Genomic DNA, 15,533 nt, shown 5'->3' with positions numbered 1-15,533 from the left:
AACTACTTATTAAACTTACATTATCCAATAATAATTAAAAAATCCACAGACCATAATATAATATAATATAATATAAATTTCTCTTTCAATTAATTAACTGGACGAATCGATACAAAAAGAGTATACATGCATGAATCGCAGCGAACTTATCAATACTCATTGTTTTAAAATTTGGGACGATTATAATTATTAGTTTTTGAAAACTAATTAAATACAACAATCTTAACGAGATCATGTTGTAAGCGGTTGCGTGATTCCTATTATGACCAGTTCATCAGCAGCATATGCTATGTTATATATATAAGATAGCAATTCATTTTTAACAATATATATTATAATATAATAATAATAATAATAAAAGATTGATTCATCGGATATATTAAGCAATCGCCGCTTGGCCCTAATATTTTATTAGTAGTAAGTTGGTTTTGTAAATAGAACTTGAGCAATTATTTAACGGTTCCGCTACGTTACCAACAACATATCTGTCAAACTTCTGCCAACTCTTATTTATAATTGTGTTTCATAGAAGTGTGTTCGTGGATGTGTCTAATAAAAATGTCTTTTTTATAACTGTGTTTAATAAAAGTGTCTTTATAAATATATTTTTTGGATGTGTCTCTTTATATATGTATTTAAAATATATTAATTACTAGACACATCTACGAACACACTTCCATAAAACACAAATATAAATAAGAGTTGGCAGAAGTTCGCAGATAATATGTTGGTACTCTATACTTTTCCATTATTTAATGAATTTATTAAATGAATCCAAATTAAACAAGTGGATGTACCATAACAACTTAATTACTAAGCAACCCCTCAGAGGAACATCTGCTTGTATGAAACTAATTACCGGAAATTAAACTTAATATATTATTAAAAGAAAACATAGCTGTTTGATTGTAACGTTATGTGTTTTAAGAAACAATGTAGAAGCCAACGTAGGTAAAAAGCTACACGCCAAATTGCAACAAGACAAGCTGTTCCGAATTCAGTGACCAAGTTTGTCTATTTTGTCCTTTCATACAACTCAAGCTGTATAGCAATCGTTCCTTAAAAATTCATTTTTAATGGTGAACTTTGTCTCATTTTTAACTATAATTAACAAAATTAATTATCATGTATATATAGAAGGTGAAGTAGCTTAATTAAAAGCATCCCTTGTATTTATATTTATATATATAGTTGACTAGTACTATCTCTATACATACATATATATATATATATATATATATATATATATATATATATATATATATAGTTTGAAATAAAGTTGAAAGTAATTGATGAAATGGAGAAGCAATCAGATGATGAACAAGATCATAGAAGAAGAGCAGAAAAGGTTGTTGTGAGTAGTAGCAGTGACTATGGGAATGAAGTGCAAGCAGTGAATAATGTGAATCCAACAAGGTCATATGAATGCAACTTCTGCAAGAGAGGCTTCTCTAATGCACAAGCACTTGGAGGTCACATGAACCTTCATAGGAAGGACAAAGCAAAGATCAAAGAGCAGCAACAGTTTTCTTCTTCTTCAAATCAAACTACTCATCATCAACAATTTTTATTGGAGGGGAATCTTGGTAGTAACAATGATAATAATAAAGAGCTTTTGAATGTGCCTCATCAACCAGTTATGGACGATGAAACCAATAATAATAATGTTGTGATGATGAGGCAGTTACCACTCTTTTCAGAATCATCATCATCACCTCATCATCTTCAACAGCAAGAAGTGGATCAAATTTCTGGTCAACAAGGTCCCTCATCATCTTCAGAATTAGACCTTGAACTAAGATTAGGGCTTGAGCCTCCACAAGGATCTAATTCATCATCAGCTACAATAACGGGTACTAGAAAATTCTTTTGAATTTAATAATATTGTTCTATATATAACAATAATAATACATATATACACACATGGTGATTATATTGATTTGTTTGTTTGTTTTCCAAGAACCCTTTTTCACTTTTCTTGGTTCAAAGAATAATTCATTTTCTTTTTTATTTTCTTACCCTCACAATAGTCATTTTAGCTCAATTATAATTGTTATTGTTTGTTGTAAACTCTAAAGGATATATGAGTTTAATGTTGTAAGATGATGATCGAACGAAATCTGCTACTTCAATATAATAATTCTGATTCTTTATATATATGTATATATATCAAATCCTATTAATATTTATTGTAATTACGACAGAAGATATACTTAATTTTCTCAGAGTTATTATATGTTTTGTTTTGCCTGTTCAAAATTATATACACGGTTAGGCTTTACAAATTAAAATGCATGCATATGATGTATGTAATATTCGGAAGTAATACGATGTATGCATATATATATGTTACGGTATACTATATACTGATGATAATTAATCTGCCTGAGATATTTTATATCCATTATAGTTCACAAAATGATGATGTGTTATGTGAAATTATTACTTTAGCTTTCACTAATATATATATATCATTGAGTACCATCGGCAATAACTAGGTAAATCTACTTAAGTTGCGTGTTTGAAATACATGGGATTCAAACAATGCAACTACATTAAATTAAATATTAGTTTTAATTCAATTTTAAGACAAGAACATTGTATAGGTCTCTTTAGGTACTTCCATAATTAACGTTGCCAACTTTTATCAACAACTTATACCCAGTTCTAAATTTTCCTCTTTATTCTTATACTCCTATGTGTTATCTCTTCGTTGTAATCTATAACGCTCATCCTGGGCAATTGATAAGAAGAAAGATGGAAGGATTAACAAGTTAGTGGATTTCCTTAATGATAGAGAAATCAACACTTTATTTAAGTGTAGGCACTCATTTTATTATCATTTTGGATAGAGTGTTGGCTTTTATTTAATTTATGTATCTTATATTTAAATTGTTTTATATAGGTCTGGTTTTTATTCTCGTACCTTATTATATTGTTTTCCTTTTCATTTAATTTCATGGTTTGAGCCAAATTTATTGAGAAAACAAAGTGTAAATCATTTTGATTCAAATCAGATTATCCATGTTCAATATCTATACTCGAATAAGGTCAATTAGGCCAAAAAGTATATAAACATATAAAAATGCAGAATAGATATTAATTCAAGGAAGGAATGAAGCATACATAGTTTGTCGCCCTTAATAAGAAAATCAAAGGGAATAATTCATGCACATTTTTATTTTTTACATGGAAAAATGGTATCTGAAGCATGATGCTATTTTCACCAAACTGAAAACATGTCTCTCAAATATTATTAGTTCATGGCAGTTTATGTAAAACAAAGTGAGAAATTTGAGAAGTTAAATCTGATCTTACATTTTGCCCCCTCTAATAATATTGTTACAGGGTCCTTAATTAACCAATTACAACCACAAAATTATCTTGCATGAAAATATAGAACTTTACAAAACCATACACATCCCCAACCAAATAATCTGCATTAACATCGCATACTCATACAACAGATTTAGAGCTGCACAAAAGCATGTTCAACTTTTCCTCTAATCATCGTCGACATAGATAGTTTCTTGCTTGAATAGGCCACCAAATACCTTCCTCACCTCTGTGGGTTTCTCTGCTTGCTTTGGCTTTTCCTCCTTCGGTTTAGTGGTGATGTTTCGAGTACTTGTTTGCTTAACAACTGCTTTGTTAGGCGTAAGGCTCCGAGCCTTGGCCTGTCCCCGAACGGTGGCTAGTTTAATATTTGGTTCCTCGTCCTCACCGGCGTTTTGAATTGAGGCCGAGATCTGTGAGCTAAACTTTTGCCAGGAAAGCCCTGCTCCGAAATCTTTGGCCTTGCTGAAGAGGCCTTCCACTGAGGCCCCGGCAGCCACTGCCTTATCTTGAGCTTCTTGAGCTAGACTCGCAGCACGGGCTTCTTGCTGCGAAAGCTTTTTCACCTCTTCTTCCAGCTTCTTTGTTGCTTCTGCAGCTTCTTGGGCCTTTTCAGCAGCCAATCTTGCCTCCTCTTCTGCTTTCGCTTTCTCGAGCACTTCAGCATAGGCTTTCCTTCTTCCATCCTCAGGAATAGTGCTGGAAAGAAATTCAGAAAATCAGATAGAACAACACATATAGATCTTGTTGTTGTATACAGATAAGAGAACAGAACAACTAGATACATGCTACTTATTTACCTAAACAATTCATCTACACGCTTCAAGGGGGCTTCTGGACTTGTATACACTTGCACAACCTGTTCAAGATTTTAAAACAAAACGATGAAGAAAGTAAATTAACAAACAGAACGTTCAACTTTTTTAGCTTTTCAAATACTTTAAGGCACAGGCATGCTAGTTGTCTCAAACAGAGAAATCAACCATAACAGTTGTAATGTAAAACTGATGATACCTTGTTTTCTGCCACCTCTGTGTTGGAGAAGACATCAGCAACTAAGGATGCTATCTTGGACTTTGCAACCTATAATAAACATTAAAGATAAACCATCACTTTCTTATAAACAATTGCCTACAAATATGAAAAATTAAGAATGTAAAAGGAGGATTGAGAAGACAAAATTCCATTTAGATACTATCGCATACATTACATTACTTTATAGTCGCTCGCACTGGCGCTCCCTTCGCCTAACACAACGACATTATAAGAGCCCTCCGGTGAGAAATCATCGGTTAAACTGGTCTTGATGAAGGTATACTTGACATCAGTCTCAATAACTTTCTGCAAAAACTCTTGTATGCTCAATGGTTGATTCTTGGAGAATATATTGTTGAAGAATGAGGTGATGCCATCAAGGACATTGTAGGTTGAGGTGGTGGTGGCGTTGTTATCATCGTAGATAACAGCCACGTGGCCTACGCCGGCGAGCTGAGCAGCCTGAACTACTTGCAAGGCGTCAGCTGTGGAGACCTCTGCCGTTGGACCATTCTCTGTTGGCCCAATGGTGACAACAACTTTGCTGGCATTGCCTATTGCTTTGGCTATGGAGTCTGCATCATCAAAGCTTGATTGCACAGCATTGAGACGCTTTGCCTCTTCTTTTGATATGATCTGCAGTAATCAGCAATGGAGTGTGAGATCACATGAGCTAAAACTAATCAATTCCATCCAATACCCCAAAACAATATCCAAAATGCTATATATCATGTATTTATACATGTCAGCCATGTAACTCATTTTCAATTTTTGTGTACACGTGGCTTGGTGGAATAATATAGAACACTTAACTTCATCTTATTGCAACCAACTCCAAATCCAATCATGCTTAAATATATAAAACCTAATAAAGTAAAATAAAAAGAAAGAGGAAAAGATATAGCTGATGAACTAGATGATGTGTATTCTTAGTTTATATTGTCAAGTGTGGAACGAATAAGAAGCTGACCTTGTATTGAGCAGCAAGACGAGCAAGTTCTTGAGCAGCACCAAGTTCGGGAACACCAGCTCTGACGCTGAAACCTTCTCTGAGAAGTGTCTGAGAAATGCGAATACCGGCCTGGCCGGTAGCACCGGCAACAAACACAGTGGAAGGGTCCTTCCTTCTTGGGTTGCCAAATGACAAACCAGGTGAAGAGGAAGAGGAAGGGTTGTTTACAACAGGGATCAATGACGTCACATCAGGTAACTTGCCGAAGTTGAAACGGAAGGGATTGGAGTTAGATGAAGCTTCTTCACCATCATTATCATCATTATCCTTGGGTTTACCAAGCCTGAGTGATGGGAATGGACCATTGTTGTTACTCTTAGCTAAGACTCTGAGCCTTTGGTTCCTGGGGAGGGTGAACCTTGTTGATGAGTGAGGTAAGAGAGATGAATTGGAAGTAAGAGTTGGAGCCATGGATTAAGGACCCTACTCTACTACTCCTCACCCTTCTTCTTGTTCAAATTGGATTTTGAATAAGTGTAGCAGTTTCTCATGAGGAGAAGAGAACATAGTGTGTATGCTTTAGGATTTCAGGGATTAATTTTGTTTGGTTGTTATGAGAATCATTATCTGGATGGAAGAGGAGCGAATGGGGTGCAGCCACGTGGTCACATTTTATCCAGTTCCACATATCTCCAACAGTCCAACACCAAGCATTCCAATTTCCAAAGATCAATAAAAACGACGTGACTGCACTCTGCTTACTACATTTCTTCCATAGCTTGTGCTGAGTTCTTAAATGAGCCTAGGCCATAGGCCATATATAATTCATTAATTTGTTTATAAAAGAATTTTTTTCCATTCAAAGAAAAAATATTTTAATCCTTTTAAATGTAACTAATTTGCTTCTTCAATATATATAGTTGGTTTTGTTTTTGGAACTTAGATAAAGTGTTGATAAAGGATATTTCTAGATATCGGAAGAAAATTTGGAAACATCCGTAATAATAGAAAACAAAATTTCCAATATTTTTAGCATTAAATTAATATTCCAAAGTATTTATAAGAACCAAAATTCATAATATTAGCTCAACATTTAGAATATATAAGAGAAACTTAGGCATTAGATTTCCACAAGATAAAACTGGCGCTTACTTGAATTAGCACTTCCCATGCACGCAAAATAATGAAATAAATAAAAGAATATTCTAAAGTTAAAACTGAACGTATTATAGATAAGAAAAGATTAATGCGTTAAACAAAAAAAATTAATGTAGTTTTCATTCATAAAGTTAAAATAAAACTAAACGTCAACAAACAAAGAATATTCTAAATGCCATAATTCTACCACTAATTATATAGTATTTAAGGTTATGTTTAGTTCCAAATAACATACAAAGTATCATAGATAAGAAAAGAAACTTGATATAAAAATATCTCGCATTAACACATGATTCAAAGAGAAGTCACATTCAAAAGATGCATAAACAGCCTATCCTGGATTTAAAGGGAAAAAAAAAAAAGCCAACCAAAAAAGTTAAATTTTTACCTGTTTATCTAGCTTGAGAAACCAAATTGTTCAATCTTTACAAGTACCAATAAAATGATATACTCCAAAAATAAAATAGTGTTCTGATTCATTAATTGTGCTTTATATTGATATTATTATAAAACCACTTTTTAATTTAAATTTTAAAAATGAACAAAATAAAAACTAACATCAAACTGACTCATTTTTTGAATGGAATAAAATGAATGACGGATAATAAAAACATTCATTTACTCTCCGAACACAATTCTGAATTTCTTAACTGTTAAACTAGATAATGGTATATACACAAACGGGGAGAAGGAATTCCGTCATCCCTTGTTCCGGATTAAAATGTGCGGTCCAAACACGCCATGCTAAATGTTAGCACAACTGAAAGTGTGCAAGCAAAAATCATATCGCGTCACACCCTTGGTCCCTCTTACCTTCCTTCTAACTCTTTATCACAGATCATGAACACATACAAATAAGGAAAAAGGCATAATTCTACTAAAAGCCTTAACACTCGTAGGGAATCCAAATGCAGCCACCAAATAACATCCAAGTTATTCAAAGCACTAGGAATGCAACAAGTCGCCCCGAGACCAACTTAACCAACAGCACAATTTCAAACAAACACTTGCCGCATTGGCATTGCCAAAAAAAAAAAAAAAAAAAGAAATGAAGAAACCTTCACTTGGACACAGCCTTAACACAAACACCTATCGATATTAATGTAAGTTGGCAAGAATCAGCACACACACACAGACATATATATAAAATTAAGTACATGTATTACAGTATACATATAAAGTCATGGAGCTGTATCAATCTCAATCATCAGATGGATCCGTTGAATGACATCATGGAGAATTCCAGAAAGGAGTCTAGAATAGCTCCCAACAATAGATACAGGGCTTTGAAAAATAATATTTACTACAGCCTGGGCTATGTTAGATACAACGGATTACTTGTTAATATCATCTAGAACCTGTAAAGTCTGCAAAAGAATGAGAACTTCACCTGTATTTAAGTTCAAAATATAGGTCTGCATATTGTCTGGTCACCAGGTCATCTAGAGCTGACATAAATTTCATCTACCAATTGACCAGAAAGCTAATTTAGTATCGACCTCATCAATAACATTCATATAAGACCTTCAGGATTAATCTAGTCTAAATATGAAATAGTCAAGAAAAAGAACCACATCAGATCCCTAGGGAACTGTTGTGAAGAAAATAAATGAGGAACTACTACAGAACAAAACAGCATCTTAAAAAAATAGGAGATAAGGCACCCAAATGCACACCACCCAAAAAACGTGAGATTCCCAACTAAGGGGAGACAAACATTACCAGTAAATACAGGGCAATGTCTGCACAGAGTTGCACTCAACAGATTTGCTCAGAAATCGTCATTTATCCATTTCAGCTGCCAGCATTAAAGATAGACTACATCAAACATTTACCAACAAAAAAAGAGAGGAAAAAAAGCATACGCATTTCTAAATCCAAGTTCCTTAATCTTTAAGCTGCTAAAAAATAACAAGATATTTCTCAAGAAGTTTTTTTAAGTAATAAAATCAAAACTCAAGTGATGTATTCAGTTATTCATGCCCTTCTTTGCTTTGAGAGATTCAAGAGCCTTATTCCGCAACTCAATCTCAAGCTTCTTTTGTTCAGACAACATCTCGTCATTATCACTACGACGATGATCCATTCGTTCAGCTTCCTCATCGTCTGAACTATAGTCAGTTTTACCCTTCATTTTCAGCTTCTCTGCCCGCCGTTCTTCCCTCCGGCGTCTTTTCTCTTCCCGTCTTCGACGTTTCTCCTCCTTCCGCAGCTTCTTCTCCTCCTTTTTCCTCCTCTTAGCATCTTTCCTGTCCTCCATTTCAGAATCAGAACTATAATCTTCATCTGATGACACAACTTTTTTCTCTGACTTTCTATGTTTTCTCTTTTCCTTCCCTTCCCTTCTATGTTTGTCACTTTCCTCAGAAACAGAATCATAGGAAGCACTATGATTGACACGATCAACTTTTCCAACTAAATCTCGAGTTGCTTCTGATTTGTAGCGCCTATCACTATTTTTTGCATAGTTTGAAAGAGAATGATCCTTGTCATCAGACTTCTTAGTATCTACAGCATAAGATTCATGAGGCTTCTCACTGGAATAACTTTCTTTATTCCTTGGCGATTTAGGTCGCACATAAGATTCATCACCTTTTCCAGAAGAAATATCACTGCAAGAGAGGTTGCATTATCAAAAATGTATGCCATGCACAGAAATTTAGAATAACTGCAGTATACCAAACTATTACCCTTTAATCTCTCGCCCTTTCCTACTCCCATCAGTGTTATCATAGTGACGAGACCCAGAAGAAACGCGACCAGCTGCCATTTCGGGAGAGAAATCTTCCTCATCATGAAACTTTGCAGGTGAGTTTTTCCGCTTACTAACTGGGGATAAATATTTTGTTCTCTTTCCGGATGACTTTGAATTAGGATCTCTGTTGTCTCTACCAGAGAGAAGAAATCAGACAATTCAACAAATTTATCAGAGTAACATACTCCAAAATGAAGCACAATCAAGTATAAAGTTATGCAATTAATATTCAAACCTAGAATGGTATGTTCCTTCTGCATCTTCGCTTGTCTCTGGGCTATCATGGCGAGGTTTCTGGGTTCTTGGTCTCTTTGGAGGACTCAAGCTTCTTTCATGGGTCAACTTGTCTCTACTTTGCCTCACCGGGCTCTTCGGTGGACTAAACATTTTCAATAACCAAATAAATGTGCAAACAAACCAAGTTAGAGAAAATGATCTGTAAGTAAGAGCAACAAATAAGATTTTATTCAAAAAATACTACCTCCTGTCTTCACTGCTATTCCTCCTCCTTGGTTGTGGAGACACTGATCGTGGTGGAGACTTCTCACCTGACGAAACTGAGTCCGGCGATTTAGTGCGTGAAGCTTTATGATCCTTATCTTTTGGGTGTTGATGCGCCACAGGTGACAATTCTTCCGGTGTTCTGCAACAGGTATCCCCACAAATTTATAAATTTCCTTGGAAGAACAAACCCATTAAAAGAATAACATTCTGCACAATTTTTGCAGATCAAAGCTGGGGTTGGTGTAGTGCCACTATAACATTTCTGGCAGTAAACTCTAGACCTACTTCAAAATTGTGCAAATAACTCTATTGGAAATGTTTCATTTTAAAAGTTATGCAACATTATTAAAGCAATCTGCTGAGTAACAATCGTTAAATACCTGACTCTCCCCCTAGAAGGCTGCACAGGACTTCTTTGACGTCTTGACGAAGTTCTCTTTACTGGAGATGTAGATACATGCCGTGCTGGGGACTGAGAACTCCATTCATTTGGAGGAGACCTCCTCGGAGAAGGACTTGGTGATCTTCTCTTAACAAAACCAGGTGATCTACGCCGCAGAGGAGATGGAGATCTGCGTTGTGGACTTTGACTCCCGTCCCTTCGACGTGTGGGAGAAGTGGATTGCATGGGAGATCCTGATCTAGACCGTAGATGGGTTGGAGGCATTCGGCACACAGGTGGAGATCTATACCGCGTGATGGGAGATCGACGTCGCAGTGGAGAGGGTGACCTTTGTCGCCTTACAGGAGAGGGTGATCTGCGTCGACGCACTGGAGAAGGTGATCTACGTCGACGGATTGGTGAAGGAGATCTACGTCGACGCATTGGAGAAGGCGATCTGCGTCTTTTCACAGGAGAAGGTGATCTGCGTCGACGGTAAGAGGGTGAACTACGACGGTAGGGGGAATGCATTCTACGTCGTAGAGGAGAAGGAGATCTATAAGTTGAGCGGGATCTAGATCTTCTCCTTGAATATGGAGGCCTCCGGTAAGGGGATCGCCTAGGTGAATACCTCCGAGGAGAAATGGATCGTCGTCGTGGAGAACGGCGAATCCTATCAGAAGATGGGGAGCGTCTTCTAGCTTCTGGAGACCTGGATATACTCCTCGATCTATGTCTACCACTAAATAACACAAACTCATTAACCCCAAAACATCAAAACTAAAGGAAAGTTAAATGTGCATGATAACACTGAATAAGGGAAGAGCATATAAGGGATAAGAAATGAAACAAATAATTACACCACATCAAATTATACTAATATACGGCAACAAACCAATATATAGTGTACAAGCACATAAGCTATATATAATAAATAAAGTAAAAGGCATACTAAGCTATCAATACAAAAAGCATACCCCGAATAGCTTCGTGAATTTGAAAATGATTTACTCATTGACCTTGAAGGCGAGCCTCTGCTGAAGATAGCAAACAGCAAATATTTCAACCATCAAAATAAACATGGGAAGTCTATTAAAACAGTGTTTATTTCTAAATGTGTTACCGATTAGGCGAAACAGAAACAGCAGGTGAGCGCGGGGACCTAGAAACCCTGCAACAAAGCAGGCAAATAATTTAATCTTTCCATCCAAAGATCAATGTAATATTCAAATAATGAAGCTTAAACCCAAAGGGAAGTTCAAAATAAATGCTTATGGTCTCACCGGATAAAAAATGCACTCCTACCACACATAACACATCAAATATCAAGAAATAATATGTATTTTGAATGATTCATAAATAGAAATTGTTTAAACTTTTCTTCCAGTCTTATAATTGATTTTAATTTACAGGAGATTGAAGGTTTTCATGGTAAATTCAAAGCTTTGGTACAATAGTATATAGATTAGGGAACTTCTGTAAGTCAGGCTTGAATTATGCCTATTTTACTGTGATGCATACTAGGGATAGAATTCTAGGTTGTCAACTAGAACAACGCCAAGCCACTTTCACAATGTGTCACTTTGCAACTTCAGGAATGCACAAATACAGCCTCTATAAAATTGAAAATCCTAGTTTATACTGTGAAATTTGATGCAATATATTTAAAAGAAAAATAAGCAAGGAGTTGTCCCATTTAACCTGCTCCTTCCTCTAACACCATTCCTCTTGTCACTTTCTTTTCCATCCTGAACATAGTGCCCTGTGGTTGAGTCCAAAGCAGTATCATTATCCTTCGCATCAAATCCACCGTCCTACAGTAGTTTGAGGTAAAGGACATGAACCCAAATAATTGCAGAAGCTAGCTGAACGCCATGAAAACATGAATAAAGTTAAAACAAAAGTCTCAACTTTACAAAACGTAACTCCAGCACGGAAAAGGTAGTATTACCAGTTTTTTCAGCCTCACTTCCATGAACTCTCTATCTTCTTTCTCTCTTTTCCTCTGAATTTCACTAGTTATTTTATCATTTTCAACCTAAAGTAACAACCCACAGGAAGCAACTTACATCAGAAACACCCCAACAAAAGTGATAGAGGAATTCGTCATGAAAGTTCAGTAATGGTATATCAGGACTCAAAAGTACCTTCTTCTTCCGGAGTTCTTCTTCTTTGGCATCCAAGAACTGCTGAGGAACACCACTGGCATTTTTCTGTGCACTGAGAAGAAGCGTCCAAAGCTCTTTCATGAACTTTCCAGTGTTTTTTTCCATAAACCCAGTAAGTTGTATCTGGATTTCCTTCCCATTCACTTCCTGTGTCACAAGAAATAGAATGTGACCAACCCAAAAGAGAGGAGGGGAGGGAGTACTAGGTGGTGTCATTAGTGTGTACACATTAAAGATATTTCATTCTTAAGTGGGGACAAGGTTGCACGATCAAATGCTAAAAGCAAAATGACATTATATACAGAAATGCAATCCCGATTTCAACCAATGCACATGAAAATAAAATTATCAAAGATGTGAAGATTCAGCGAATGACAAATAGAAAATTTTAGACTCCAAGAACACCATATAGCCAATAAAACTTGTGAAGCGGAAAACTGAGGAACACTACAACAATGACAATAATAAGATTCAGCGGAACAAAAAGAACAACTAAAACTTAATAGATCAGTTACCTTCGCATCAAGCAGACTGTGTATAAAGTTAATAAGCACTTCATCTTCGAACCCGAGAAGCTCAGTCACCCTTCTGGTGATCCAAGGCTTCATCACCTCCATGTTCACCTTTGTCATGTCCACCTATACAAACCATTGTTTTTCCAAAACTGAATTCAAAACAAACTAAAACCAACTAATCTCACCAATTTCACACACACACACACACACACACACACTAATCCTTGTCATCCCAAACCCACAAACATTTCCCTAGAAACAGAAAATTGAAAAAAAAAATTTAAAAATATAAAACGAACCAGGTGCTCCAATTCGGGGGCAAACTTTTGCGACTTCAGCAGCTTCAATTGTTTATTCGAAAACCGAGTGTCCTGATCCGCAGATGTGCCCTATACACACAAATTTCAACAATTACATTTAACTAAGTAACGCGCATCAATCCGTAATTAGTTAATATTACAGAGGTTATTATGAAATCCAAAGCACACGAGATCTGAGAACTGTTAAGATTACTTAACCCGAATCAAGGGTAAGATATGAGCAAAATTTACCCGAAAGAAACCGCCCGACATCTTGTGAAATCGACCTCGATTCGGAACGCAGAGAGTGTGTGTGGTTGAGATTGAGCGTGAGAATAAAAGTTTAACGACGGAGATTAATCGAAGAGTGGGGTCGTGCGGCGAAGCAGCTGCTCCTTCTTCTCCTTGTTCCCCTCTGCGGAGTGCGAAGCTGAGCTTAGAGGGTTCAGAAGCTACTCGAAGAAGCAAAATGCCCTAATTTTAGTTTAACACGATGTGCCATTTTTACAAACTATCCCTTCGCGTAATTAGTTTTACGATTTTACCCTTGAGTGAATCAGACAACCGATATTTTTTTGCTGTTACCTTGTTTGAACTTATTTGGAGATAATATTCGATCTAGTGTGAACTTGCATTTGATAATTTTAGTTTCTAAAATTTTAATTATTTTTATTTAATTTTTTAAATTTTGTGACCATAATTTATATTAATTTATAAAATAATTTTTGATGTATAAATGTTAATGTAGATAATTAAATGTCATGTTAGATTTTATAAAATAATATTATTTTAATTTTGATATTTAAATAATTTAAAAATATTTTAAGTGGTGTTAACTGTTTATTGAAAACTTTTTTTAGAACAAATAATACTTCATCATTTTGAAGTTATTTGATCACTAAAATCAAAATGACGTTATTTTACATATTCTAGCATAATATCTAGTTGTTTATATCTGTCCTCCATTAATGTTTATGTACCAAAAATTGCACTAATGACTAATGTGAGTTACATGACAAAATTTAAAAATTAAATAGAAGCAATTAAACCAACTTGGTTGGTCGAGTGGTCAACTCATTCCTCCGGCTAAACAAGTATCGGGAGTTTGAATCTCGCTTTGTGTATGCAGCAACCCATTGGCCAGACCCTTAAATGGAGCTTAGATCCGCGCGACGGATTAGTCCTTGACCTATCGAGTTGGAGGATACCGTGGACAACCAAAAAAAAATAAAAGCAATTAAAATTTTAAGAATTAAATTAAAGTTCACTTATAAATTTAAAAACCAAATTAAATATTATTTCAATTTCTTTTTAATAAATATAAATATAATACAATTTATTATAATAAAATTTATTTTTTTCTTTTAAAACAAAAATAAACTATAATTTGTACACCAATGTCTCTTTTACAAAATAAAATTAACGTTCTAATTATGCAAGATAAATTCTAAATAATAAAATTATCTAAATTCTAAAATATATTTAAAATTTTTAAATTATCCTTTTTAAATTAAACCAAACTAACTTACTAGTCACCAAAAAAAAAACTAAACTAACTTACCCGACCTCAAACTCTAACTAATCCTCAAATAGGGTGGTGGTAGTGAAGGGATAGAGACTGACGGGTAAGATAGGATCAAAGTTTGAGATTAGGTTGGGTTATAAAGAATAATTTAAAAATTTTAAGTAATTTTTGTTGGTCTGAACAATTTTATCAGTTGAAATCTATCTTTTATCAATATAATATTAGTTTTATTTTTTTAATATAGATTTATTATCATTATAAATATTTATAGATATAAATAATAGTTTATTTAATAAAAAAATTAAATAATAAATACTTAGATAAAAACTATCATCATTAAAGTTTTTTTACTAAATAAAAAATATTATACTCTTTATTAATTAAATATATTTTAACTCTTTATTTATTATCTTTTATATTAATAATTTAAATTTAACATTTAACTATTTTTTATCTTTAATTATAAGTTAATTTTTAGATAGGATAACTTAAATTATTTTTCTCAAATTTATTTATTTACCCATAATTAGCTCAATAAAAATTTAGGGCAATTGACTTATATAAAATAAAGCTGAGAAACATTTACTTGATTATAACAATTGGAAAATAGTTACGTGCATGTATTGTTTCAATTTTTATATAATCTCTGGAAACTAACCACGGTTTTCAGATTACACATAAATCGTGCCTGACAGCAAAAGTTTACATGCAAGAAGAGCTCAATGTAAACCGTGGTAGGCAGCCACGGTTTACCCTTGGTGAATGCGAGATGAAAACTGTTGGAAGCAGCCACGGTTTATGAAGACAAATGTGCATAAAACGGGCTAGCAACAACGGTTTATGAAGGGTTTCGAATGGGCATAAACCATTGTTAGCTCTCACGGTTTATGAGGAGAGAAATTCT

At 34.6% G+C, this 15,533-nt stretch overlaps 3 protein-coding genes across 7 annotated transcripts; 1 reads left to right on the top strand and 2 right to left on the bottom strand.

Annotated features, from left to right (window-relative positions):
• The first annotated feature begins 1,272 nt into the window (after window positions 1-1,272).
• LOC130965209 (transcriptional regulator TAC1-like) lies at window positions 1,273-1,920 on the top strand. Its single transcript, XM_057889938.1, has one exon. It carries the CDS (start codon window positions 1,298-1,300, stop codon window positions 1,871-1,873), a length of 576 nt encoding a protein of 191 aa, XP_057745921.1. The 5' UTR covers window positions 1,273-1,297; the 3' UTR covers window positions 1,874-1,920.
• Window positions 1,921-3,220: 1,300 nt separating this feature from the next.
• On the bottom strand, window positions 3,221-6,038 carry LOC130968968 (protein PLASTID TRANSCRIPTIONALLY ACTIVE 16, chloroplastic). The gene is made up of 5 exons (XM_057894500.1): window positions 5,342-6,038; window positions 4,552-5,007; window positions 4,351-4,419; window positions 4,137-4,195; window positions 3,221-4,035 (listed from the first exon to the last, which is right to left on the bottom strand). Exons 1-5 carry the CDS (start codon window positions 5,792-5,794, stop codon window positions 3,504-3,506), a joined length of 1,569 nt encoding a protein of 522 aa, XP_057750483.1. The 5' UTR covers window positions 5,795-6,038; the 3' UTR covers window positions 3,221-3,503.
• A 1,637-nt stretch (window positions 6,039-7,675) lies between these two features.
• LOC130968967 (uncharacterized) lies at window positions 7,676-13,594 on the bottom strand. Of its 5 annotated transcripts, none has more exons than XR_009081757.1 (14): window positions 13,357-13,594; window positions 13,105-13,194; window positions 12,806-12,928; window positions 12,270-12,437; window positions 12,074-12,160; window positions 11,824-11,936; window positions 11,246-11,293; window positions 11,100-11,159; window positions 10,121-10,864; window positions 9,718-9,879; window positions 9,472-9,615; window positions 9,172-9,369; window positions 8,204-9,093; window positions 7,676-7,945 (listed from the first exon to the last, which is right to left on the bottom strand). XR_009081757.1 is itself a non-coding variant. In XM_057894499.1 (13 exons), exons 1-13 carry the CDS (start codon window positions 13,375-13,377, stop codon window positions 8,451-8,453), a joined length of 2,601 nt encoding a protein of 866 aa, XP_057750482.1. In that variant the 5' UTR covers window positions 13,378-13,594; the 3' UTR covers window positions 7,676-8,450. The 5 variants fall into 5 exon arrangements, 1 of the variants encoding a protein (XP_057750482.1); XR_009081759.1 differs by having other exon boundaries at window positions 9,172-9,360; XR_009081758.1 differs by having other exon boundaries at window positions 11,100-11,156.
• Between the last annotated feature and the right edge of the window lie 1,939 nt (window positions 13,595-15,533).

The sequence above is a fragment of the Arachis stenosperma genome, chromosome 3 (assembly GCF_014773155.1).
Source record: "Arachis stenosperma cultivar V10309 chromosome 3, arast.V10309.gnm1.PFL2, whole genome shotgun sequence".
Classification (NCBI taxonomy): Eukaryota; Viridiplantae; Streptophyta; class Magnoliopsida; order Fabales; family Fabaceae; genus Arachis; species Arachis stenosperma.
Note: the sequence above shows the minus strand (reverse complement) of the source record. Positions and strands in the feature narration are given on the sequence as shown.